A 26,871-nucleotide genomic window follows, 5' to 3' on the forward strand; every position below is an offset into this window, starting at 1 on the left:
AAGGTTTTTATATTTTTCATGTTAAAACCACAAATGCCATTGGATTTTATTGAGATTTTATGTGATAAACCGGCACAAAGTAGCACACAAGTGTTTGATACATGGTTAATTGTTTTACATATAAAAATGATGAAAAGTGTGGCATGAATTTGTATTCTGCGCTTTGAGTGCCTTGTTGCTGAAAAGCGCAATATAAATAAATTTGACTTGACTTCTGTCCTCTTTACTCTGATACCATCTAAATAAAATACATTTGACTTTTTGGTTTGTTTATATCAATTATAGAAGTTCAATAAGTAATCTAAACATTTGATTTTCTTTACATTACTACAATAATAATAATTAGTTGTATCTTAGTTTTGATTCCATCTCATGTGTTTTTCATTATCACAGGACAGATGTCATGGTGTTGCCATGGTGTTTCCTGAGGGTCAAATGTTGACATCATTTTTTTCCATCAGTTTTTTACCTACTAAGAGTAAACAAATGGATGCTGCAGCGCTTTGCGGTAAAAACATGAAAAATGTGACCAAACAGCGGGGATTACAGCGACGAAAATGCCCGGACAGAAGAAAAAATACAGCGTACGATTCCCTCCTGTGAGTACAACTCTCGGCGTGTTAATTGGAAGCTGTTTAAAGTCAAACAAAACGAGCTAACAGCTAGCTCACACAGCGTGGAGCAAGGAGCACAGGCTGTATTTAAGGACTTTCGGAAATCTTGGTAGCAGGTAAAGTTTCAATGCGCCAGTACAATAAAATGTCCCCAGTAAACAGTAGTTTTAGCTTGTAGGGTTAGAATTTGTTTCAACCGCCATTTATTTATCTTTATTCATCATCAGTGGTTAACTACTGTGTATTTTAGATGCAGGAAATAAAATGGAAATTGTTGTAATGGTTATGTAACTTCACCTTCACTTTAATTTTAACCGTTGCCCCGTGGATGTACAATTAACCTTTTGTATGAAGTCCGGTTGTTAAATCTTTGTTACTGTTTATAGGGTCGCATCAAAAAAATCATGCAGAAGGACACAGAAGTTGGGAGGATAGCTATGGCAGTTCCTGTCATCATTTGTATCCTTCAAGTTAAAGCAAAGAAAAAAACTGTCGGAGTTCAGTTTTACTTGTCTTTCAGACATCCTTTAACTAGGCATCGGCTTGCGGCCGGTCTAAGAACTGGGAATTGTAGTCCAAATGGGTAAAAAGCTGCCTGAGTTGTGTTAAACATGATTATATTTTCTTTACAGAACTAACAAGTAATCAGTTTAAAAGAAAAAAGCTAAATTAAATAACTGATCCAACATAACACATTGAACTGCCTGTTGATAAAACGTGTATTAAAATGATTGGCTAAACTCCTATGTAAAATCAATCAAACTCACTTTAGATATAATGAAATACACGTCATGTTCATCTTATAATGTTCTTTTTTTATTATTTGGCTGTTTAATCAAATCGAAATTGAATCTATCCGTAAACAAACTTCAACTACCATGTCTTTGGTGACAACACATAGGACATAAAACAATTGATTAGACGTTTTTTAAGTACTTCAATTTTTATTTTTATTGTGGTGTATTCCATGTTTAAAAAACAAATCTTTCCTCCACACCCTATATTACCCATAGACTCCAGGAAAATGTTAAGAATGCCACAAAATCCATGCACCTGCTGGACAGAATGCATTTCAGTTCCCACTGTACTGGTAAATAATTCAAACCTATCCAAGCAGAACACAGAATTTACAATCTGTTTTGGTAAAAATCCATGTAAGAAAATCTCCAATTAAAATTCAAACAGCATATCACAGATTTGTGCCAGTAAAAGTTCGTCAGATCATCATTGCAGTTGTCACCGGTGACTTCAGTTTCTCCATCCACAGCAACATCAATCATGGCTTCAAGGTCAATCAAAGACTAAGGTTCAATCCTTTACATTTAATTTATTTTGAATGCCTCAAAATCTGTGATGAAATCTCAAACATTGCTTGTTGGCCACAGTGGTTACTAAAGCCAGCTGATCAGCTCGGTTTATGTGCCTATTATGATGTCATTGACCCCAAAACAAACTAAGAAAATTAGCAGGTTTTTACTTTAGGACACCCTTTAAAAACAAATGATTGTGTTAAACTCTGGAGTAGATAGCTACAACTGTCTGATGTCTAGTAGTAACCTTTCAGCCAGGTGTCTGCCAGTGCGCAGCAACAAGTGTCATTCCTACATTGCTCTATGCTTCATACAGCCAGAGGAACCACAGTCAGTTTTCTGCGTTCTGTGGTATCCAATTAATAGGACTTTAAACTGCAGGAACAGTTGCAGAGACTTTTTTTTGCAACCATAACTTCTTAAAGCATTGGTACGCCTTGATACCAGTAACTGACCCGTGCCTACAGTGGACAATAACAGTCCTTTATGTCTGTAGTTATGTGTGGGGAATTGGGGGGGCTCTACTCTAATGGTTTTGTCCTATTGTCAGACAGGAGCTTCTCCGTTCATTCAGGCCAGGATTCTTCTTCAGCGTTCCCTCTTGGTTGTAGAGTTCCTCGTGGCTCCATTTTCTTCCCCATATTGTTCTTGTTGTATTTGCTGCCACTGTTACCAATTATCAGCAATCGGTAAATAAAATACCTCCTTCCATTCGTTGCAGACGAATTACAGATTTATCTGTCAAGTTAAGCACCAGGTTCTGTTTCAGTTTAGTCAATACCGAACATGTAATCATATAGTCATGGACTGATTTTGACGTCCACAGTCTCTAATGACATTAACCCTCTAGAGTCTTTTTGCCATCGGACAACAAGAAATCTTGGTTTTAATGACAGTCTTTCTTTGCTTAGTTATTGATTGTTAATCTGTTCTTTTTCTAATGTATTTGTCCTCTATATATCTTTCGCCTGTGCTCAAATGAATGAATAACATCTCAGATGTCTTTGGTTGTGTTAAAATAAAAGACCTCTCCTGTAGAGCTGTGAATTCCTAAGCTGTCTGGAACAGCTCGGGCTTTGGAGATGTTCCTGAAGTCTTTGCTCACCAAGACCTGTCTGATAACTCAGGCGAAGTTCAGCAACATCTTGTCTGTGGCTCACATGTAAGTATCTCTGCTGTTCCACTACACATATCTGTGACATTTATTCTAAATCTGCAGTGTGGAGCCGAAGCGTATAAAACAGGACTGTTAGAGCACTATGCATTAGTTTTCTTGCTTTCTTCATATGGACATACAATCAGAAAAGGTAAACAGTATTCAGAAACAATTAATTAAATGTGTATAGTAGTTTTTTGTGTAGAAATGTGAGTCTATGCACACACGTACAAGTGCATCTCAATGAATTAGAATATTATTGAAAAGTTAGTTTATTTCAGTAATTCAATTCAAAAAACAAAACTCATATATGATATAGACTGATTACGCACAGAGTGATATATGTTAAGAGTATATTTCTTTTCATTTTGATGTTTATAGCTTCCAGCAAATGAAAACCAAAGAAATGTTGTTTTCCATAAAATTAGGGTATTGCAGACAAATAAAGTAAAAATGATTTTAATACAAAATGTTTATGTTCTAGCCATGTTATTGCCTCTACAATCATAAGGAAAACTGTTTACTTGACAGTTGTGCAGCAGACAGTCACTGACACCCTCCACATGAAGTTTGAGCCACAAAAGACCATTACTAAAGAAGATGATTGTGCACAGAGTGCTGTTTGTGAACATATTAATGAAAGGTTGAGTGGAAGGAAGAAGGATGGCAGAAAACGGTGGACATACAAAAGGGATAACCATAGCCTTTAGAGGACTGTGAAGCACAGCCCATTTAAGAGTCTTGGGGATTTTGGTTTGGATCTGAATTTGGATGTACAGTTTGCCAAAAGTGGACAAATAAAAAATAAGGTTTTGTTGTATTGTTGTAAGGATGTGCAGCCTGATCTGCCATTGTGTTTTTCCCTTCCTGTCAGGTCATTCTTGTAAATAAGAAACCATCCTTAATAAAGTACCTGGTTAAATAAAGGTTAAAAAGTTTTATGTTTCTTTTCTTTTGTCTTCACCTAAGGAAGCAGTGCATCGAGTCAGAAAAAATATTTCATTTTCTCAAAGACTTGGCAGAAGGAGCCACATCTACAGCAACCCAGAAGGACAACAGAGGCATGAGTATGTGGCCTATATACAGGTAGGTCAGTTGTTCAAATTCTAATTTCCAAGATAGACCTTTGTTTTGGATGCCGTAGGTATGTCCCGGCACCCAGCTGGTTTGCTGAATCTCGCTTGGTATGCGCATAGATAATTGGTTTCAGAGCAACATTTTTGAGCAAGAAGACCATTTACAAATATGACTGTGCTTATAAATGCCAACAGATCATATAAACACACTGCATAGCAAGGACAATTAGAGAAACTGTGTCCATATTAGTTTTGGAACTAGTGGTGCTGATTTACCTCAGACGTTTTAACTCAGGTTTCAGAATCATGTCACACCCTGCTCAGTTGTGTACTAGTACCAAAACTAAAAGCTTGATTTGCTGACGGTGCAGTCCGTATGCCTTGGACGTTGGAGCTAGGATCTGCCAAGAAGATTGCATCACACTCAAATGTGTTCCAGTAGCAAATCAGAAAGTCGGATTGGTTTGCTAACTGTTATGCTTAGTGCCCAGGCTAACTGCCACTGGTGATCAAAGCCAAAAGCAAGCTTGACTCAGCTGTGTGAGCCAGACATAATGAAATACAAACCATCAGTCATTAAAATCTGGCGCTATCACTACGTTTTACACGTAACAGCTGTACTGGATGGTGTTAGTGAGGAAATTCAATTTTTCTGAGTTGAAATTCTAACATAAGGAGGATTGTTACATTCCTATGGGAAGAAACTTGTGCCATCAGAAACTGAATTTGAATTGCTCTGACTGAATTTGTATTTGTGTAATTTGAAATTAAATACATTGGTTTGAAAATGAAGTTCACTAAACTGAAGCTGAATTTTATGGTTTGAAACTGAATTCATTTGCTTTTAAAATGTATTTTGTTGTATTAAAATTTCATTCTGACTACTTTCACTTTCAGGTCTGTAATTCAATTTCAGTTCCAAAATTCAGTTTTTTGTGTCACATCCGGGTCCTTGAGGATAGCCACAGATTAATCAAACACAGATTCATCAATTTACGTTTCACATCTGGTTAAACTTCCTTTACGGCATTTTGAGCTGGAGCAGTGCAGCATACATGAACTTGGTGGATGTCAATCACCAAGTCAAATGAGCATCTATAAGAAACGTCATGTAAACAAATGATGGTTAATCAGTAACACTTATACTTCCTGTAGCTATTAGCTAAACATGCCAGATTAGCATAGTGTGCCGCCGGTGTTACGTCGGTCTGCGTTTCTCATGCCCTTACCTCAACGTAACTTCTGTTGCCTAGCAACCGTGTTGTCAAGCGCAGAGCTGTGAAGCCGAACAAATGGAGTCTGAAGGTTAATAACGCTATCTCTACTATAAATAACTACACGGTTATTATTTACCCTTTTACATATTGCTGATGGCTTATAATGCTGTTTTGTTTTAAAATATTGTTGTTTTAAGATCTTGTTCATTATTCAGCCATTTAAAATGTTGAAAATATTGTTTGTGTTCATAGATATAAAAATCTAACACTAGATTGAATACATTGATGGAAGATACCATTTGTTTAATTTATTTGTAAAGCTTTCAACAACTTAAACACTAACATTAACTTTAGGAACAAAGTTTAAATCAGTTTATTTGCAGAGCATAATCATAATCATTATTATCATTATTATAATAAATTAACCAAACATTAATATTAGATTTCATCCGACTGAATTACATCTGTTTAACTTCCACCCATTGGGGAAACCCAGCGGGATTTTGAAAACAATGTGCAGGGAGTCAGCTGCTCTCTCGGGGTTTAGCGCACCTCAACCACCCGGTCAGCTGACAGCTGGCGAGGCTAGCAAAGGATGGGTCCGGTGTATCCTCCGTGTCCCACCCTATCCCATGATTCATTGCAGGTCAAAGTAGATTGTTCAAACGGAAGTCGGAAAGGCCGGAGGAGAGAGAAAAGTTGTGAATACAATTGTTTATATTGCGCATTCTGTGAAACAAAATTAAATTTTACAATGTTTTTAGATGAGAATGTAGTTGTGTAAACCTAAAAAATCTGATCAGTTTATCAAGCTATCACTTAATTGCACAAATGCGCCGATATTTTCGTCCGCTGCCCCAGCAGCCGGCTTATGGAAGCAAATCGTTACCATATTTCAAATGAAAAAGCATTTTCAGAAATGCTTTTTCATTTCAAGAATGTGGCTGCATTGTTTGACTCATAAATGAAATTAGTAATCAATAATCCTATTTGCATTTTAATTTTCTTCTTCAAGACTGCTCATTCTTTCCCTTAATAAAAATGAAAAAGAAAAAGACATTTGAGATTTATTTTTCAAGATGTACCCCAGCTTATAGATACCAAAATTCAAATTGAAATGTACTCGTACTCGTCGTCTTCCGCTTTATCTGGGACCGGGTCGCGGGGGCAGCAGACTCAGCAGAGACGCCCAGACGTCCCTCTCCCCAGACACCTCCTCCAGCTCCTCCGGGTGGAGCCCAAGGCGTTCCCAGGCCAGCCGAGAGACATAGTCCCTCCAGCGTGTCCTGGGCCGTCTCCTGGGTCTCCTCCCGGTGGGACGTGCCTGGAACACCTCCCAAGGAAGGCGTCCAGGAGGCATCCGGTATAGATGCCCGAGCCACCTCAACTGGCTCCTCTCGATGTGGAGAAGCAGCGGCTCTACTCCAAGCCCCTCCCGGATGGCCGAGCTCCTCACCCTATATCTAAGGAAGTGCCTGGCCACCCTACGGAGAAAGCTCATTTCAGCCGCTTGTATCCGGGATCTCGTTCTTTCGGTCATGACCCAAAGTTCATGGCCATAGGTGAGGGTAGGAACGTAGACCGACCGGTAAATCGAGAGCTTCGCTTTTCGGCTCAGCTCTCTCTTCACCACAACGGACCAGCACAGCGCCCCCATTACTGTGGCAGCCGCACAGATCCGTCTGTCGATCTCCCGCTCCATTCTTCCCTCACTCGTGAACAAGACCCCGAGATACTTAAACTCCTCCACTTGAGGCAGGAACTCCCCTCCAACCTGAAGAGGACAAGCCACCCTTTTCCGGTCGAGTACCATGGCCTCGGACTTGGAGGAGCTGATCTTCATCCCAGCCGCTTCACACTCGGCTGTGAACCGCCACAGCGCATGCTGTAGGTCTTGGCTAGATGGGGCTAGCAGGACCACGTCATCTGCAAAAAGAAGAGAGGGAATCCACTGGTCCCCAAACCAGACCCCCTCCAGCCCTTGGCTGCGCCTAGAAATCCTGTCCATAAAAGTTATGAACAGGACAAAGGGCAGCCCTGCCGAAGTCCAACATGCACCGGGAACAGGTCCGACTTAGTGCCGGCAATGCGAACCAAACTCCTGCTCTGCTCGTACAGAGACCGGATGGCCCCTAGTAAAGAGCCATCGATTCCATACTCCTGGAGCACCCCCCACAGGGAATCACGAGGGACACAGTCGAATGCTTTCTCCAGGTCCACAAAACACATGTGAACCGGTTGGGCAAACTCCCATGAACCCTCGAGCACCCTGTAGAGGGTATAGAGCTGGTCCAGTGTCCCACGGCCGGGACGAAAACCACACTGCTCCTCCTGAAGCCGGGGTTTGACCATCGGCCGGACTCTCCTCTCCAATACCCTGGCGTAGGCCTTACCAGGGCGGCTGAGGGGGATCAAATTGAAATGTAAAATTTGAAAATGAAAAATCATTTCCAGAAATGCTTTTTCATTTTAAGAATGTGGCTGCATTATTTGATCCATAAATAAAATTAGTAATCAATCATCCTATTTGCATTTGCATTTTCTTCTTCATGACTGCACATTTTATGCCATAATCAAAAAGAAAACAAAGCAGACATTGCTTTTTCGTTTTCGTGGTCTGCCCGCAAAGTACTGCCCAGAACTCGAAAACGAAAAAGCATTCCGAGCGGCGGGCACAGCAGAGTGACGTCAGCAGCCGCTCTTCCTCAGCTCCCTGCTGACCGAGCATCTTGTTCGGTAGGGGGCGCTGTGCACATCTGCATTGGCTGTGGCAGTTCCGCCACAGCCTGCCACCGAAGCTGCCACTGGAACCACCACAGCTTGCCGCAGGGTGGCAGGGGATTCCGCGAGGAAGCCAGAAGGTGCCAGACCGGCCATAAAAGCTTGCCAATGCGGTTGCCGCTGTTTTTGTGGAAGCTGATGCTGACTATCGGCAAATGTGTTGTTATTGTTTTTACAGCCTGTTACCGTTACAAAATTATTTCATTATTGATTATTATTTAATAAACAGCTTTAGACCCATAACATAAGGTGATTGTATTTACTTGACATGGAAGTGTGACGTGTTGAAAGGATGACGAAGATTTATTGCACAAACAGCCGGTTTATTATACACGAGCGGCTATTCTGAATTGTCACTCACAGAAAATTATAAATAAATGCTTAAAAACACGCTGGATGTCCCAGGCCATAATGCTGTCACGAGGATGCCACTGCCTGCCACCGGAACTACCAGTTCTGCCTGCCACTGCCACAAATTGAGCTCGGCCCTGCTGCAATTCAATCAATTTCTTGGCACGTTTGCAATGTAATGCAATGCAGACGTGCACAGCGCCCCCTACCGAACAAGATGGGTAGCTCGGTCAGCAGGGAGCTGAGGAAGAGCGGCTGCTGACGTCACTCTGCTGTGCCCGCCGCTCGGAATGCTTTTTCGTTTTCGAGTTCTGGGCAGTACTTTGCGGGCAGACCATGAAAACAAAAAAGCAATGTCTGCTTTGTTTTCTTTTTGATTATGGCATAAAATGTGCAGTTGTGAAGAAGAAAATGCAAATGCAAATAGGATTATTGATTACTAATTTTATTTATGCGTCAAATAATGCAGCCACATTCTTAAAATGAAAAAGTATTTCTGGAAATGCTTTTTCATTTTCAAATTTTACATTTCAGATTGAATTTTGGTATCTATTTGCTGGGGTACATTTTGAAAAATAAATCTCAAATGTCTTTTTCTTTTTCATTTTAATTAAGGGAAAGAATGAGCAGTCTTGAAGAAGAAAATTAAAATGCAAATAGGATTATTGATTACTAATTTTATTTATGGGTCAAACAATGCAGCCACATTCTTAAAATGAAAAAGCATTTCTGGAAATGATTTTTCATTTGAAATATGGTAACGATTTACTTCCATATTATGGAAGCAAATCCGGGGAAGGAAGGACGCATTTTTTGGAAGCTTGGAGATTGAACAGCATTCGTCGCCTCATCCAGGACGTTACCGGCCTACAAATGCGTCCATCAAAAGAATGCAGTCCAGAATTTGGACACAGCGATAGTGAATGACATCCGTGAATCAGTAAATCTGTGTTTAATTAATCTCTGGCTTCAAGAACGCGGATGTGTGACACAAAAAAGTGAGTTTTGTAACTGAAATTGAATCTCAGACCTTAAACTGAAGGTAGTCAAACTGAATTTTTAATACAACGAAATACATTTTAAAAGCAAATGAATTCAGTTTCAAACCATAAAACTCAGTTTCAGTTTAGTGAAATTCATTTTGAAACCAATGCATTTAATTTCAAATTACACAAGTACAGATTCAGTCTGAGCAATTCAAATTCAGTTTCTGATGGCACAAGTTTCTTCCCATACGTTTCCATTTTTACCAGCTTGAAACGGGGAAATTCTGAGCTCCATAAACAAATGAAACCCACCACCCAGCCCTTAAAGAAAAAACACACAAAATAATTACAGTGTTACACATCCAATCAAAGTTTAGAGTTCAGCTTGACTGAAAATGTGATGTTGGACACAGTTTAAGTTAGTGCAAATAAATTCTCTGCAGTGATTCAAGGGACCGATGAGGTTATTGCTTACTGCTACTAAAAGATATTAGGTGGACTGATTAACACATTTTCTGCCATTCGGCTTAGTTAGTTAATTTGGATTGTAGTTCATCTGATGTGGTTTATTCATCATTTTAATACACAGCCCACTTATTACTGTGTCCTGACCTAAACCCATAATTTAGGAAGGATGGATGTAAACATGATTACCATGTATTTTTTTTCAGTTGTGAATCTTTAATACAGTTTTTTGTGGTTAATCAAAGTAACCAGTGTCTATTTTTACCATGAATTTAACATTATAGTTACTTGTCTTTCAAGGACCAAAAATAACAACATTTCTGCTCAAACACCATCTGGAGCAGGAGAGATTGCGCTCCGAAGGAACCTCAGCCCACTTGAAAATGGCTCAAGCTCAAGTGTACGTATCAAGTTACTGAAAACACAAACCACACAGACTCAACAACTTATTAGAAAGAGTGTTTGCTTGGGAGACATTTAGTACCAGTGAAAAGCTCAGAGACACTCATCGTGGGCATGATCCCCATATTGTTTGGACTTTTAATGATCCATTTAAACAGTTCTTTTTACGTGGACTGATAGTGCAGCATACAGCTTCAATGAATTTTAAAGACAAGAAATAAGGGTGCGATTTTAAACTCATTGTGGATTTTTTCTATTTCAAACAAGGTCTAAATTATACGTACAGGCTCAGATTTAAACACACCCCCACCGCTGTTTGGAGAAATGTCCCATAGCAAGTTGAATCTCATGCTCTGCTCTGGCAGAGATAAAGCGCTGCAGCATGATCCTACCACCACCATGCTTGACAGTTGGTATAGTGTTCTTCAGTGTTCAGTTTTTGTCTCATCTGAATATAAAACTCTACACCAGAAGATCATTTGGCTTGTTCATGTGGTGTGCTACAAATTGCAGCCTGGCTTGTACGTGCTGAATTTGGACCAGGGACTATATTGGTCGGCACCCTCTCAATCCATATCAGTGTAGATTCCGCTTCACATAGACTGGGACACAGAGTTGAGTTTCAACAGAACCATGATCTCAAACCCAGACTGGAACTGGTTTTGGAAGGCTTCCTGAATGGCCTCACCAAAGCACTGGTATGTCCTTGCCAGGAAAAAAGTAAACTACTTAAATAAACTTTACTATTTCTAATAAAAGTGGCCAAATATTCAGCCAGAAATATTCCACTAACTTGTTTATGGCTACAAAAAAAATGTGAGCTTTCTCTGGAATCTGTGTGGATTGGACAAAATCCAATAAAAACTCGTACTCGTCGTCTTCCGCTTATCCGGGACCGGGTCGGGGGGCAGCAGACTCAGCAGAGATGCCCAGACGTCCCTCTCTCCAGACACCTCCTCCAGCTCCTCCAGGGGGAGCCCAAGGCGTTCCCAGGCCAGCCGAGAGACATAGTCCCTCCAGCGTGTCCTGGGCCATCCGCTGGGCCTCCTCCCGGTGGGACGTGCCTGGAACACCTCCCGAGGAAGTTGTCTGGGAGGCATCCGGTATAGATGCCCGAGCCACCTCAACTGGCTCCTCTCGATGTGGAGGAACAGTGGCTCTACTCCGAGCCCCTCCCGGATGACCGAGCTCCTCACCCTATCTCTAAGGGAGTGCCCAGCCACCCTACGGAGGAAGCTCATTTCAGCCGCTTGTATCCGGGATCTCGTTCTTTCGGTCATGACCCAAAGTTCGTGGCCATAGGTGGGGGTAGGAACGTAGACCGACCGGTAAATTGAGAGCTTTGCTTTTCGGCTCAGCTCTCTCTTCACCACAACGGACCGGCACAGTACCCCCATTACTGTGGCATCCGCACCAATCCGTCTGTCGATCTCCCGCTCCATTCTTCCCTCACTCGTGAACAAGACCCCGAGATACTTAAACTCCTCCACTTGAGGCAGGAACTCCCCTCCAACATGAAGAGGACAAGCCACCCTTTTCCGGTCGAGAACCATAGCCTTGGACTTGGAGGAGCTGATCCTCATCCCAGCCGCTTCACACTCGGCTGCGAACCGCCACAGCGCATGCTGTAGGTCTTGGCTAGAGGGGGCCAGCAGGACCACGTCATCCGCAAAAAGAAGAGACAAAATCCACTGGTCCCCAAACCAGACCCCCTCCGGTGCTTGGCTGCATCTAGAAATCCTGTCCATAAAAGTTATGAACAGGACCGGTGACAAAGGGCAGCCCTGCCGGAGTCCAACATGCACCGGGAACAGGTCCGACTTAGTGCCACCACCCCAGTCTGCCAGTCCAGAGGCACTGTCCCCGACCGCCACGCAATGTTGAAGAGGGCTGTCAACCATGACAGCCCTACAACATCCAGAGACTTGAGGTACTCAGGGCGGATCTCATCCACCCCCGAAGCCCTGCCACCGCAGAGTTTTTTAACCACCTCGGTGACTTCAGCCTGGGTGATGAAAGAGTTTTTGCCTCTGCCACAGCCCGGGCCGCAGCACGCTTGGCCTCACGGTACCCGTCAGCCGCCTCAGGAGTCCCACAAGCCAACCACAGGCGATAGGACTCCTTCTTCAGCTTGACAGCATCCCTTACTGCCGGTGTCTACCACCGGGTTCTGGGATTGCCGCCGCGACAGGCACCGCAGACCTTACGGCCGCAGCTACGGGCAGCAGCATCGACAATAGATACGGAGAACATGGTCCATTCGAACTCTATGTCTCCAACATCCCCCGGGATCTGGTCGAAGCTCTCCCGGAGGTGGGAGTTGAATACATCCCTGGCCGAGGGCTCCGCCAGGCGTTCCCAGCAGACCCTCGCTATGCGCTTGGGCCTGCCAAGTCTGTCCGGCTTTCTCCTCCTCCAGCAGATCCAACTCACCACCAGGTGGTGATCAGTGGACAGCTCAGCCCCTCTCTTCACCCGAGTGTCCAAAACATGCGGCCGAAGGTCTGATGATACAACAACAAAGTCAATCATCGACCTCCTGCCTAGGATGTCCTGGTGCCAAGTCCACTGATGGACACACTTCTGTTTGAACATGGTGTTCGTTATGGACAATCTGTGATCAGCACAGAAGTCCAATAACAAAACACCACTCGGATTCAGATCGGGGAGGCCATTCCTCCCGATCACACCTCTCCAGGTGTCACTGTCGTTCCCCACGTGGGCGTTGAAGTCCCCCAGCAGAATAATGGAGTCCCCGGGAGGGGCACTATCCAGCACCCCCGACAGGGACGCCAAGAAGGCCGGGTACTCTGCACTACCACTCGGCCCGTAAGGCTGAAATAATAGTCAGAGACCTCTCCCCAACCCGAAGGCGCAGGGATACGACCCTCTCATCCACTGGGGTAAACCCCAACACGAGACGGCTGAGCTGGGGGGCAACAAGCAAACCCACACCAGCCCGCCGCTTCTCCCCGTTGGCCACTCCAGAGTAGAACAGAGTCCAACCCTTTCTCAAGGAGATGGGTTCCAGAGCCCACGCTGTGCGTGGAGGCGAGCCCGACTATTTCTAGTTGATATCTCTCGACCTCCCGCACAAGCTCAAGCTCCTTCCTCCCCAGCGAGGTGACATTCCACGTCCCTAGAGCCAGCCTAAGCATCCGGGGATCGGGCCGCTGAGGTCTCCACCTTCGTCCGCCACCCAATCCTCTTTGCACCGGTCCCTCACGGTTCCCCCTGCAGGTGGTGGGCCCACTGGGGGATGGCCTCGCGTCTCTCGTTCGGGCTTGGCCCGGCCGAGTCCCACGAGGAGCAACCCGGCCACCAGGCGCTCTCCGACGGGTCCCGACCCCAGGCCTGGCTCCAGGGTGGGACCCCGGCTCCGCCGTACCTGGCGACGTCACGTCCCTCGATATGTTGGTCCTCATGAGGGATTCTTGAACCACTCTTTGTCTGACCCATCACCTAGAGCCTGTTTGCCATGGGAGACCCTACCAGGGGCATTTAGGCCCCAGACAACATAGCCTCTAGGATCATTTGAGCACTCAAACCCCTCCACCACGTTAAAGTGGCGGTTCAAGGAGGGGTCCAATAAAAACTCCAGCCCGAAAAAAGGAACGACTCAAATGCACCAATAAAAGGCCAAGATCATTATGATATTCAAGTGAATGATAACTATATGTAATCTATTAGTAAGAGGCTACTTCAGATCTGCTGTAAGACAGACCGCTACAGGACATCCTTCCTGCCTACAGCCATCAGCATAACATTTAATTTCCCTTTGGAATGAAAGTATTTTTGAATTTGAATTCTTACTGGCAATCTAGGTTTATACAATCAGAGGGTAGATGCAGTTGCTGTAGGTATACTAGGGTATTGGTAGGTGGGGGCTTTGTGAGTTTCTTAAAACTCATCTAAAAACACACTTTATTCCTTGGCTTTTGGCAGAGCCTGGGACTTATATTTATTGTTTTATGGATCTTACTGTTCTTGTTTTAAATTTAATTTGGTTTTACTTGTTGAGCACTTTGTTGCAGCTGTGGTTGTTTTAAAGTGTGTTATAAGTAAAGTAATAGTAGTAGTAGTAGTGGACGGGTGGTTAACAACATGAAGAGGATTCCTGATTAGTCTGTGTGGCCCTGGGGATTAATAACTATCTTCCTGTCTTTTTTCCAGGAGTCGGAGCTCTACATCTGCCTATAACAAGGACTTCCTGCAGCATATCATTTCTGTTGTCATGTCTTTAGGCTTTGCTGCAATTCTGATCAGCAGAAAACACAGTTCATTATTGGGACACAATGGCTTGTATGAATCTGATTGTTTTTGGAGAGAAAAAAAAAAGAAATTAAATTTATATTGCATGTTGAATCTGTACTAAAATGTGAAGCTTTGGTTTAAAAAAGTCCCTGGAAGACTTACTTTTGCTGCAGGGGTTTTACCATTTTTCTTGTAGATGGCTTAAAATGATTTGAATACTTTATGAAAGTTTGTACTGTAAACAATTATGTTTCTGTTGAGTTGTTTTTTAAATTTTAGTTCATAATCTTCAGATCTGATATTAGTGTTAACCCCTGTAGCTTATCCAAAGCCCCAAAAGCTAGATTTGTCCTTTTGTTTCGCCATCTTCGTTAATAATGGCTGATTATGCAACATGCAGCGAGCCTTAAAACCAGCTGAGTGCTTAGTATATTTAACAGCAACCTTTGTGGTTTCTATTTTTAAAGCACATGAATATTTTCAAATGAAATGGTGTGTAAATAAATCAATGGGAAAGGTAAATAAAATTAAGCCAAAGTTTACAGCAACCTGTTTATTCCAAGAAACTATTTCTTTAAACATGGTGATGGGGTGAATTGAAGAATAAATAGAGGAATTCTGTTCTTAGAGTATTTTACTGCATATTTACATTTTGTTGCCATGTATAGCAAAACAACTGCAGTTCCTACCAGCATAGAAAAAAACTGACACTGACAAATATTTGCTTTAATGTTCCAGCTTCAAGTCTGTCTGATGCTGGTACTGTAATGTAAATGAGGCCATAATACAGAGCATCTGAGCTCCAAATCCTTCCCCCCTAACATTTTTACATGAGACATGCATCTTAGTTGAAATCATCTTTACTACAATGAGTCAAAATAGATAAAATAAGTACAAAATTAAGCACTCGGTTTTAAAGTGTTTTGGCTTCTTTGTAATTGAAGTCGGTGCCAATTCTTAGTGGTTCACTATTCTGCTTTATCCAGTACATTTTCATCCAGCCCTAAAAGGCAGTCCATTTACGCTCTTTTGAAGAACCGAGCCAAACACTGACGGAGAAATTTCAAGAATTAAATATTTCCAGGAATTAAGAGATTTACACATACAGTGACAGAGTCATGTTTAACTCGTCCTACGAGTGTAAAACTGTTCTGTGCCAGAGAAAAAAAAACTTCCAACAGATTTTCAAAAAGGAGAACAAGTTATTAAAGTACAGCATCTTCAGAAAAGTCGCGCTCCATAACCAAAAGTCTGTTTAATAGCCTCAAAGTAGTATCTCTTCCAGCCGCCTTTTGTCTGTTCCTCTTCACTGTTGGGGACGCCTCTACACTCCACTTTCAGCTCCGTCTCACTGCTCCGGTCCAAGAACATCAGGGTGATGGTTGCGTAATGTTCTGTGGTGCAGAAAACTTATCAATTTCAAATTAAGTCCAAAGATTTAATTAAATTATCTTTTGTTAGAAAGACAAGAATGTCATGATTTTCATACTACTGGGAAATCAATTTTCATTTTTAAACCCAAAAGAAAAGAAAGACCAGTTTGACATTTAATAGGTACAATTTCTTTTATCAGGTTGGAGTTGTTTTGAAATAAAGACAACAGTTTAAGGGCGGGACACTCCCTTACTAGTGTAAGGTTGCATACTTGCAGCTATAAAGGTTTCTCCAATCGGCCTGACAGGTGAGTAATTGAGCTGAGTGGAGCGAGCTACGTAGCTTCCTTCTGTTAGAAAATGCTGCCATAAAACTTTGGATTGGTCCAGCTCTCTTTCTCTCAGCTGGGTGAGAACATTTAATGTTCCCAAAATAGAGTTTACTGATAGCAGAGGGGCCTCATACTCTTTTAGTGCCTTTAAAAAAAATCGTATTTACATGGTGTAACGTTTAAGATGACACTTTAGTTCCACACATATCGTTCTACAGGTTTACAACAGGTGTTCAACCCAACACTGTATTCTGCGCATATGCATGCCGGACCAAAAGCGTTCAACCAAAGAATCTCGGTACGAAGAGATGTACAGTTACTCCTAAATGTTTCCACAAAAGTGTCATGAAACTAGATAAACAGCCACTGTTCTGCAGTTTTTCAATAACTTCTGGAGATGCAAACTAGCTGCAGTAGCATTCATTCTACTTTAGTGTTTCCACATGTCACGTTACAACCACAAACTTTAATGGATTGTGTTGGGATTTTATGAGAGACTAACACAAAGTAGCACATAAATTAGTAGTGGAAGGACAAAGATGCATAGTTTTCGAAATGTTTTACAAATAAACATAAAAAAAGTTAGCCCCTTTTACTCTAATGCCACCGACTACAATCCACGGGAACATGCACCATTGTCTTCACAAGTTACCTAATTCTTTTAATATCTCCGTGTATCCACTCCACTTACATCAAATACACAGGAAAGCCACCATGGTGGTGGCAGCATCATGCTGTAGGGATGCTGTTCGGAGCTATTGGAAAGGTGTAAGGTGCCTAACGCAGGCAAATCCATGAAATATAACCTGTTAGAGACAGTTGAGGTGGACCTTCCAGCAGGATAACGATCCTAAACATACAGTCAAAGCTCCAATGACATCGTTCTGATCAAAGTATTTTAGGTGCAAGAATGGCCCAGTTAAAGTTCAGATCTAAATCCATTTGAGAATGTGACTCAAGACTTGAAAATTGACTAGTGATGCGCTCTTTCAAATCTGACTGAGCTTGAGCTATTTTGAAAAATATGCCTTGTATGGTGTATAATTGGACCGAGAGGTGGTTTTACATAGTATTGACCCAGGGGATCTGAATTTCTTTTATTTGTAAAAGACTTTTTGGAAAAAAATAAAATTCTGCTTGATGTTGGTATATTACATACAATCCCCATAAAATACAATGAAGTTTTGGTTGTAATGTGGAACAGTTCCAGGGGTGTAAATACTTCCCCAAGGTACTGTTCTCTGCTCTGAAAGCATTCCTTTACCTGAGAACAAATACTTACCACAGGGCCAGTTGTTAAACCTCCACTTCATAACTATTTTCTCGTCTGGTACCTGATGGCAAGAGGATTTATTGTTAGCATTCATCCATTTTGTACATATTTTATGCAACAAACGGAAAAAATAAAAATCGGAGTTCTGATTAATGTTTTGAGCACATGGTTAATATTTATAGAAATGTCACCCTCACCAGCTCTGTGAATTCTCCAAAGACATTTCCTTCTAGCAGGCGAAACCTTCCACCCCTCTCTCCCTCCACTGTGGCAGGACTGCGTGTGAACGCCTGAACCATCTGCATACCCAAAAGATACCAAAGCTGTGACATGACAGCCTGAAACTAAAACTCTGTCCGATAATGCAGAATTAACTGATTCTACACCACTGCTTCTCAACTTGTCCAGTAACATTTGTTGTTGAGAGTGAGGTGAGCATTTGTAGATAGGAAAATGTAAGCAGAAGCTAATCTGATAAATGGATAAAACAGCAGCATGACAGACTCACCTCCTGGTTGAGAAAGACTCTGTAGAGTTCAGTTGGTGAGGTGAGAAATGTATCTTTGATGGTGAATTTACAGGTGGGGATTTTTACACCCGTGTTGACAGGAGCTGCTGTGGTGCTTCCTGAGGAAACCTGTTCCACCAAAACAAAATGAAAAACACTTTTCAATCCAAATAGGCTCATCTAAAAGTTCATCCATCTTTACCACAAACCTGAGTTTTATCCAGCTTGGCTTTGGACTGAGAAGCTGACTGAGGCTTGGCTACACCATTAGCGGTAGGCAGGATCATCCCTTGTGTGAATTCTGCAATTTTAAAAACAAATCGATAAATAAGAATCCCATCTTCCTCACAACAAAGAACTTCTAGGACAATGCAACCATGTCTGTAGAACAAGATTGTTTAACAATTACTAAACAAATCGGAGTGTCCAAACATTTTTACCTGCTTAGTAATTTATAGTTTTAATTTACTTGTATCGCAAACGGTGTCAGAGGTTTTCCTGATCATTACGAACCTGATTTTAAAAACTCAACATAACTCCCTAGTGCCTCGCGGATTTTCTCAGCTCCTTTAGTCTTCATCAGGTTGACCAGGGGTGTGTCAGATTCATCTTTGTTCAACGCAACGGAAATCTGAAGAAACAGATAACAGGACATACGTCAGTGCAGCAATTCTCACCCACACAGTTGGGATCATTGAACACAAATGTGGAGGTGTAACTCACATCAAGATCCTCCATGTCATTCTCATCAGACAAGTTTGGAACATCGATTGAACCTTTGTATTTTACTCCGGTTTTTGACTTCCCTGTTTAAAAAAACAAAAAAACATTTCAACAAAGATTTAGGCTAATCTTCCTGTAGTTAGTCAACACAGAGCTAAGGCTCTGTTTACACAATATCAATCCATTCCTGTTTCTGTTAACACATCTAAATTCACACAGCAACAGCAGTGATGTGAAAATGGTGTAATTCCCCCGACACGCCACTAGTTGGCGATATGTTCTTTGAAACTCAACAGCGTGTTTCTGCTTATAAAACGGGAGAAAATGAGCACTTCGTTGTAGAAGCGTACTTAGACCTGAGTCAGCAGCAAACAGGACCTCAAACCTTCATCCACAGTGGTCAGCACAGTGGATAACTAGATTTGTATACAGGTCCTTCTCAAAATATTTGCATATTGTGATAAAGTTCATTATTTTCCATAATGTCATGATGAAAATTTAACATTCATATATTTTAGATTCATTGCACACTAACTGAAATATTTCAAGTCTTTTATTGTCAAGTCTTATGGAAACAACATTAGCAAGACAGATACAATTGATAGAGAAGTGGTGGAAAATGTAGAAATAGACAGTGTGACTGTAATCAGTATTAGTATTAGTCAAGCAGTGTGCTCAAAGTAAAATATGTGACCTTATTTACAAACATATTACCATCACTAGACCAATATTTTTTAACCACCTGTAAACGGAATGAAAGCTGAACCAATTTAAACATTGTGCTTCGTTACAGTTTATTGGCATCAATAAAATGTGGTGACACATCATCCCTTTGTTCTCTTGCTGGATAAGTGGCATGGAGGCAATCAGCCTGTGGCACTGCTGAGGTCTTATGGAGGCCCAGGATGCTTCGATAGCAGCCTTTAGCTCATCCAGAGTGTTGGGTCTTGAGTCTCTCAACGTTCTCTTCACAATATCCCACAGATTCTCTATGGGGTTCAGGTCAGGAGAGTTGGCAGGCCAATTGAGCACAGTGATACCATGGTCAGTAAACCATTTACCAGTGGTTTTGGCACTGTGAGCAGGTGCCAGGTCGTGCTGAAAAATGAAATCTTCATCTCCATAAAGCTTTTCAGCAGATGGAAGCATGAAGTGCTCCAAAATCTCCTGATAGCTAGCTGCATTGACCCTGCCCTTGATAAAACACAGTGGACCAACACCAGCAGCTGACACGGCACCCCAGACCATCACTGACTGTGGGTACTTGACACTGGACTTCTGGCATTTTGGCATTTCCTTCTCCCCAGTCTTCCTCTAGACTCTGGCACCTTGATTTCCAAATGACATGAAGAATTTGCTTTCATCCGAAAAAAGTACTTTGGACCACTGAGCAACAGTCCAGTGCTGCTTCTCTGTAGCCCAGGTCAGGCGCTTCTGCTGCTGTTTCTGGTTCAAAAGTGGCTTGACCTGGGGAATGCGGCACCTGTAGCCCATTTCCTGCACACGCCTGTGCACGGTGGCTCTGGATGTTTCTACTCCAGACTCAGTCCACTGCTTCCGCAGGTCCCCCGAGGTCTGGAATCGGCCCTTCTCCACAATCTTCCTCAGGGTCCGGTCACCTCTTCTCGTTGTGCAGCGTTTTCTGCCACACTTTTTCCTTCCCACAGACTTCCCACTGAGGTGCCTTGATACAGCACTCTGGGAACAGCCTATTCGTTCAGAAATGTCTTTCTGTGTCTTACCCTCTTGCTTGAGGGTGTCAATAGTGGCCTTCTGGACAGCAGTCAGGTCGGCAGTCTTACCCATGATTGGGGTTTTGAGTGATGAACCAGGCTGGGAGTTTTAAAGGCCTCAGGAATCTTTTGCAGGTGTTTAGAGTTAACTCGTTGATTCAGATGATTAGGTTCATAGCTCGTTTAGAGACCCTTTTAATGATATGATAATTTTGTGAGATAGGTATTTTGGGTTTTCATGAGCTGTATGCCAAAATCATCCGTATTAAGACAATAAAAGACCTGAAATATTTCAGTTAGTGTGCAATGAATCTAAAATATATGAATGTTACATTTTCATCATGACATTATGGAAAATAATGAACTTTATCACAATATGCTAATATTTTGAGAAGGACCTGTATAGGCTACTTTACAGGGCTCTACAGCAGTGGAGCCTAAATGTTATGCCATGCCTGCCAAAATTTCCAAATTGAAAGTACTCAGGGGGCAACCCGTTTGGGCAGATGATGCTGAAATAGCAAAACATACTGAAGAAAATCAGGATTTGCCACCTGCCAGACCTCCGAGGGAGGAGAAAGCAAAAGGATACTCATTAAGAACCGGCATTAGTGATCCTTCGTTTTACTGAGACTGTCAGAATTTGCTTCGAATGTCACAGAGTTCATTGATAACTTTGTAGAGACATTCACTTTGAAAATACAGTTTTACAGGGGGTCCTCAAGAGTCTAGAAAAAGGGCCGATAATGTGAGGGAGGAGACATGAGTGTGTAGAAAGAGCAACCTCAGAAGGCAGGATCAAATTAACCTTTTTCCACATCAGTATTGCTTTTTTTTTTATTCCTACGGATGATTCAAAATACTTTGGGGAAAAAAACTGAGGTTATCTATTAGGATTTGTCTTATTTTTGACAGAATAATAAAGGACAAGTGATGATTTTTTTCACCTTCTATAGATGAACAGAGCAGCTGTAAATTTCATTCTGGTCATACTAGCAGCTAGGTCAAATGAGCTCAAACTTTGCTTTCCACTCACCAGTCCAGGTTGCTTTAAGGTTCCATTCGTAAAAGAAAATAAGTTTTCCCTTGCGGTTGTTAATCGAGGCCTCTCCGTCCAACTTGCTGACTTCTGTCACTTCACACGTTCCCTCTTCATCCTCCACGCTCAGCCCAAGCAACAGAGATGTCAGTTTATCTGAAGACCAGTTTGTTGCATCTCTCTCAGTCCTGAAAAGTGCAGAAGAGACAACAGTGATCAGAATGACATACTGTAGACCTGATACTATGGGGCAAGAATGCTGTCAAAAACAACGTGTATGTAAAGATGGAAATGTGTGCATATTAGTCAATAGTTGTGCATAAGTAAAATCCAAAAGAGGTATTGTATATGTTCTCTATAAGAATACAAAATAAAATGTTACAGCTTCAAGAAATTACAAACACAAAGTTCAAGTTTACAGTTGTGGTTTATTCTTTATGAATACAATATGCTATAACAGTTTGTGAATACGATTTCTTTTCTATGAGAATACGAATTTACATCAGCGACTTGGCGTCACGTGATCTCAGGCTCAGAATATAGTGGATGGAGTTATACAATGATGTACAGTAGATGGCAGTATGCACCTCTGAATTTGTTGCGAACCGCCAGCAGAAGAAGAAGCAGCAGCACTAACGCCAAAAGAACGGACCAAGAAACTACGGTACAAAATGTCTTAATGTCGTTAATATATGCTCTTGGTCCCTTCTTTTAGCGCTAGTGCTGCTGCTGCTTCTTCTTCTGCTGGCGGTTCACAATAAATTCAGAGGTGCATACTGCCATCTACTGTACATCATTGTATAACTCCACCCACTATATTCTGAGCCTGAGATCACGTGACGCCAAGTCGCTGATGTAAATTTGTATTCTCATAGAAAATAAATCGTATTCACAAACTGTTATAGCATATTGTATTCATAAAGAATAAACCACAACTGTAAACTTGAACTTTGTATTTGTAATTTCTTGAAGCTGTAACATTTTATTTTGTATTCTTATAGAGAAAATGTACAATACCTCTTTTGGATTTTACTTATGCAAAACTATTGACTAATATGCACACATTTCCGTCTTTACATACACGTTGTTTTTGACAGTGTTCTTACCCCATATGATACACAGCAAAACCTTCTGATCACTTTTTCGCCCAACACCTTTTAAGACTCCGGGCATGCAGAGCTTTTTAGCACCCATCAGTTTGACACTTTTTTGACCTACAGACATTGACCCTGGCATCATTGAAAGGTTATGTTAATGTTTTTTTCCGAGTTCTCATTGATATATTAATTCCAATTGCAAAAAACTAATTTAAAAACAACGATGTGCTTCTATATAGACATGAATAACTTGAAAGGATTTCGCTAACAGAGGGAATCTAATTATTTAATAGGTTGAGGAAGCTGATCTATTGAAGATAACTAGTGTAGGTAAGCAGTGGGCTTAATCTCGTTTCTTAACGGGTTTTATCCGCATCAGAAAGGGTGAGGAAAAACTAATATTGCCCCCAAGCTGTATAAAACATACGCTCTCGCTGCCAGCTAGAGTTATCTCCCAAATTATTATGAGAAGCGGTATAGCTATATAGTAGCTTAAAAGTATGAGTGGTAACCGCTAACGCAAAGCCTCGGTAGCTACATGTGACGCTAACTTGATCAACGTTGGGATTAGCGTTAATGGTTAATTAAACATTTTGCCTTTGTTAAGTAGCGGGGCTGATATTCGGTCCCGTTTACAACAACGTGACAAAAAAAACAATTTAATAGAAAAACGACCTCGAAGCGTGATGTTAGCAACAGCATCAAGCTAGCTGGCAGTTAGTCCCTTTTCATGTTGTCTCACCAGTGCCAATTGTTGACATTTGTCGCATCAGCTCTCTCTTCCACGATCCAACGAGGGTCCCCTTCTCCCCACTTCGCCATGTGTGCAAATAAATAATAATTTTGTTATAATTTCGAGCGTTGATTGTAGCCTTGAGCAGGAGGTCTCACTGTCAGTCTGCCGGTGGATGCACGCTGCAGTTTCTAGAAACCTCTGGCGGTGCTCCTGCGTTTATTCTCCGAACATAGAAAATGCTCGAAACGGAACTTTGTAGAAAGAGGTAAAAATTCCCCCCGTCCCCCGGAAGTCGTATTTATGAGCTTTAAGACGTCCGTGTTTTAGCTGTATTTTTACCTAAAAGTAATTGTCAGCCTACTATCTCGATATCTTACTTCCAGAATGAGAGCATGAACCAACATTCTGTGTTTAGTGTTTTTTGCTCCAGAGACAGTGACTACAATCTCTCGTACTTCGCCTTACATAATTTTTTGCGAGACTGATCGAAATGGAGAAAATCATTAAAATTTCATCAAAAATAAATAGGACTCCGACCGAACAGAAAAATAAAACAAATCTGGTTTATGGAAGAGAATTATCTTCAAAAACGTGATTTGTAATAATCATATTGATTTATTTTGTCTCACAGAAACCTGTTCTCAGTAAGAAGATTATGTTGATATAAATGAGTCAACTCAATCCAGTTGTTCAAATTTCCACCTTCTTCGAAATACTGGGCGAGGAGGAGGAGTAGCAACCAACATTTAGCCAGATTTATTGATTAGTTCCAGGTCAATTAATAGCTAAATGTGTTTGGAGAAAATCTAATTTTAGTTTTCCTTATCCAAATTGCAAAGCACTAAAACCACTTGTTTGTTGTTTTTTATCGTCCACCAAGTCCTTTCTCTCAATTTTTAGATAAGTTGTCAGATGTTTAATCTGATTTAATGTTAATATTGATAAGTTCATTAAAATGGGGGAATTTTAACATTCATGTTGACACTAAAACTGATTTCCAAAATGTAACCATTAATGCTATCTCATGCCTCTTTTCCATTCACAATTCCAACACCCCATGGCTCCACTCCACTCTACCATGCTCTACTTGGCATGAAACCTGTTTTGTTTCCATTGACGGCTGCCGTCAGAGTCAAGTGCTGTGCACTGTAAAATAAATACCATCGCACATCGTCCTCTTTAAAGGGTTGCAGGGACCATCCCATCCACAACTTGTTGGACGATGGCCATAAATGGCATGACATGATTTCGAACCACCACCATGGCTTTGACCTGCTCCTGCCATTGTGGTCCTTAGTATTTTTGTAGTGGCTCTTGAGTTTTTTAGCTTTTTCCCAGTACTGCAGTGTGCTGTTAAATCTGTGGCTTGTCACTCTCTCCACTGCCTCAGCGAACACTTTCTCATCCTTCAAACATATGGCTTACCATGCTCATAGCCAATCAATGAACAGCAGCCTGTTTATGTCACATTTTGACCCTGCATTGACCTGCTGATGAGCAGGGACCAAGAAGGCTAGTACCAGACCGGAAAAGACAGTAATGGCAACGGTCGCAAAACAAGCTCAGTGGAGTGCAGCTGGCCAAAGTTGAGCCCATGGAAAAGGGGCATTAGATTTCATTGGCTTTGATGAAAACATCCGCACACTTACTCACTCCTTTCTTCATACTCTCAACCTTGTGCTGACATATGGCACTGAGTGGACAATTAAAAGTATTTCCTCATAACGCTGTCCTGTCTGACCATTTTCAAAAACCTTAATTTATTTTAACCTAGTACTCTGCCCCTAAAAGAAAATTTCATTATAGTAGATCTTTATTAGCCAATATTGCACAAACATGATTACATCCTCCTCAGTAAATGAGGAAGCATTGGAGGGAAAAGTAGAATATGAGGTAGATCTTTCTGTTATGAGGATTCTTTCCTATGGAACCCTCCCAGTTTTGGTCCATAAGGCAGAGACCCTGTCTACTTTTAAGACTAAGCTTAAAACGATCATTTTAGATAAGGCTTAAATTTAGAGTGGCTTAGGTTATCCTGAGCTATTTCTGCAGTTATTTTGCGGAAGGCTATATGCTGCTGGAGGACATGACTACTTTTCCTCACTCTACACACTCTCATACTACTCTCCAATTTTGCCTTTTCTGTTATTTCAACTTTTAACTTTATGTTCCCTCTCTGTTTTTCCTCTTCATAGAAGCAACATCTGGCCTGGTATTTTGTTTAACTGTGTCACTTTCCTGGGGGGCGGGCCTATTGCTGCCAACTACTTCATGTTCTTCTTTTATTGATGATAGACTTGAGCCTGTCTTTCAGTGACCCATAGACATAGCTTTTTGCAGTATGCGCTTTCTGTAAAAATTAATGTCTTGGCATATGCTCACACTACCAGAAGTACCAAAAGCTGGTTCAATGACCATGGTGTCACTGTGCTTTATTGGCCAGGAAACTCGTCTGATCTGGGTCCCCTAGAGAATCTATGGAGTATTGTCAAGAGGAATACAAGAGACACCAGACCCAACAATGCAGATGACCTGAAGGCCACTATCAAAGCAACCTGGGCTTCCATTACACATCAGCAGTGCCACAGGCTGATAGCATCCATGCCATGCCACTTTGTAATTCATGCAAAAGAAGCCACACCCAAGTATTGAGTGTAAAGAAATGTTCATACTTTTCAGAAGTCTGAGTGGTCTGTTTAAAATATCCTTATTTAAAGATATTGTGCAATTTTCTAATTTTATGAGACACTGAATGGGTTTTCATAATCTGTAAGCCATACTCATGAAAAGTTGAAGAAATAAAGGGTTTGAATTTTCACTCTGAGTGAGGAATCTACATAATATATGAGTTTCACTTTCTGAAATGAGTGACAAAAAAAATGAACTTTTTCACAATATTCAAATTTGTTTAGATGTAGCTGTATATTCTGTGGACTAATGAGACAAAAGTGCAACCTTCTGGCTTAAAACTAACAGCATTACAGGAAAAGACATGATATCGGTTCATAACAGTTAAACATGATGGTAGTGCAATGCTCTGGAATTGTTTTACTGCTTTATGAGCTGGACTACTTTCCAATTCTGCTCTCTACTATAAATGATAAAAAAGAATGTATGGCCAGTCTTTAATGTCAATTGTTGCTGCCAAGGGTGGCAGAATCAGTTGAAAGGTTCAGGGGATAATTACTTTTCCACAACGGGCCAGGTTATTTTGGTTAGCTTTTTTCCTGATATATGAAATCATATTTTGAAAACAGTTTTTTCTATTTCCTCAGGCTATCTTTGTCTGATATTAAATTCTCTGATATTAAAATGTGTTTGATGTCCAGGTGGACAAAAAAAAAAAAAGAAAACAAGACATTTTTTTCACAGAACTGTATATCCGAAAGCAGGACATAATTACAACTGCAGAGCATAAATGCTCATCTCTCTTAGTGTGCTAAGA

At 41.4% G+C, this 26,871-nt stretch overlaps 2 protein-coding genes across 3 annotated transcripts; one reads left to right on the forward strand and one right to left on the reverse strand.

Annotated features, from left to right (window-relative positions):
- Positions 1 to 412: 412 nt before the first annotated feature.
- On the forward strand, positions 413 to 15,154 carry LOC124855972 (dr1-associated corepressor). 2 transcript variants are annotated; one of them, XM_047346133.1, is made up of 6 exons: positions 413 to 599; positions 1,001 to 1,073; positions 2,993 to 3,086; positions 4,050 to 4,166; positions 10,257 to 10,356; positions 14,532 to 15,154. In XM_047346133.1, the coding sequence occupies exons 1-6, from the start codon at positions 558 to 560 to the stop codon at positions 14,556 to 14,558; spliced, it is 453 nt and encodes a 150-aa protein (XP_047202089.1). In that variant the 5' UTR covers positions 413 to 557; the 3' UTR covers positions 14,559 to 15,154. The 2 variants fall into 2 exon arrangements, with proteins under 2 accessions (XP_047202089.1, XP_047202091.1); XM_047346135.1 differs by having other exon boundaries at positions 457 to 730.
- Positions 15,155 to 15,228: 74 nt separating this feature from the next.
- On the reverse strand, positions 15,229 to 23,773 carry ahsa1b (AHA1, activator of heat shock protein ATPase homolog 1b). The gene is made up of 9 exons (XM_047346132.1): positions 23,433 to 23,773; positions 21,591 to 21,781; positions 18,822 to 18,904; positions 18,612 to 18,729; positions 18,308 to 18,399; positions 18,099 to 18,227; positions 17,788 to 17,889; positions 17,600 to 17,651; positions 15,229 to 16,006 (listed from the first exon to the last, which is right to left on the reverse strand). The coding sequence occupies exons 1-9, from the start codon at positions 23,510 to 23,512 to the stop codon at positions 15,834 to 15,836; spliced, it is 1,020 nt and encodes a 339-aa protein (XP_047202088.1). The 5' UTR covers positions 23,513 to 23,773; the 3' UTR covers positions 15,229 to 15,833.
- Between the last annotated feature and the right edge of the window lie 3,098 nt (positions 23,774 to 26,871).

Source organism: Girardinichthys multiradiatus, chromosome 19, assembly GCF_021462225.1.
Source record: "Girardinichthys multiradiatus isolate DD_20200921_A chromosome 19, DD_fGirMul_XY1, whole genome shotgun sequence".
In the NCBI taxonomy this organism is placed as follows: domain Eukaryota; kingdom Metazoa; phylum Chordata; class Actinopteri; order Cyprinodontiformes; family Goodeidae; genus Girardinichthys; species Girardinichthys multiradiatus.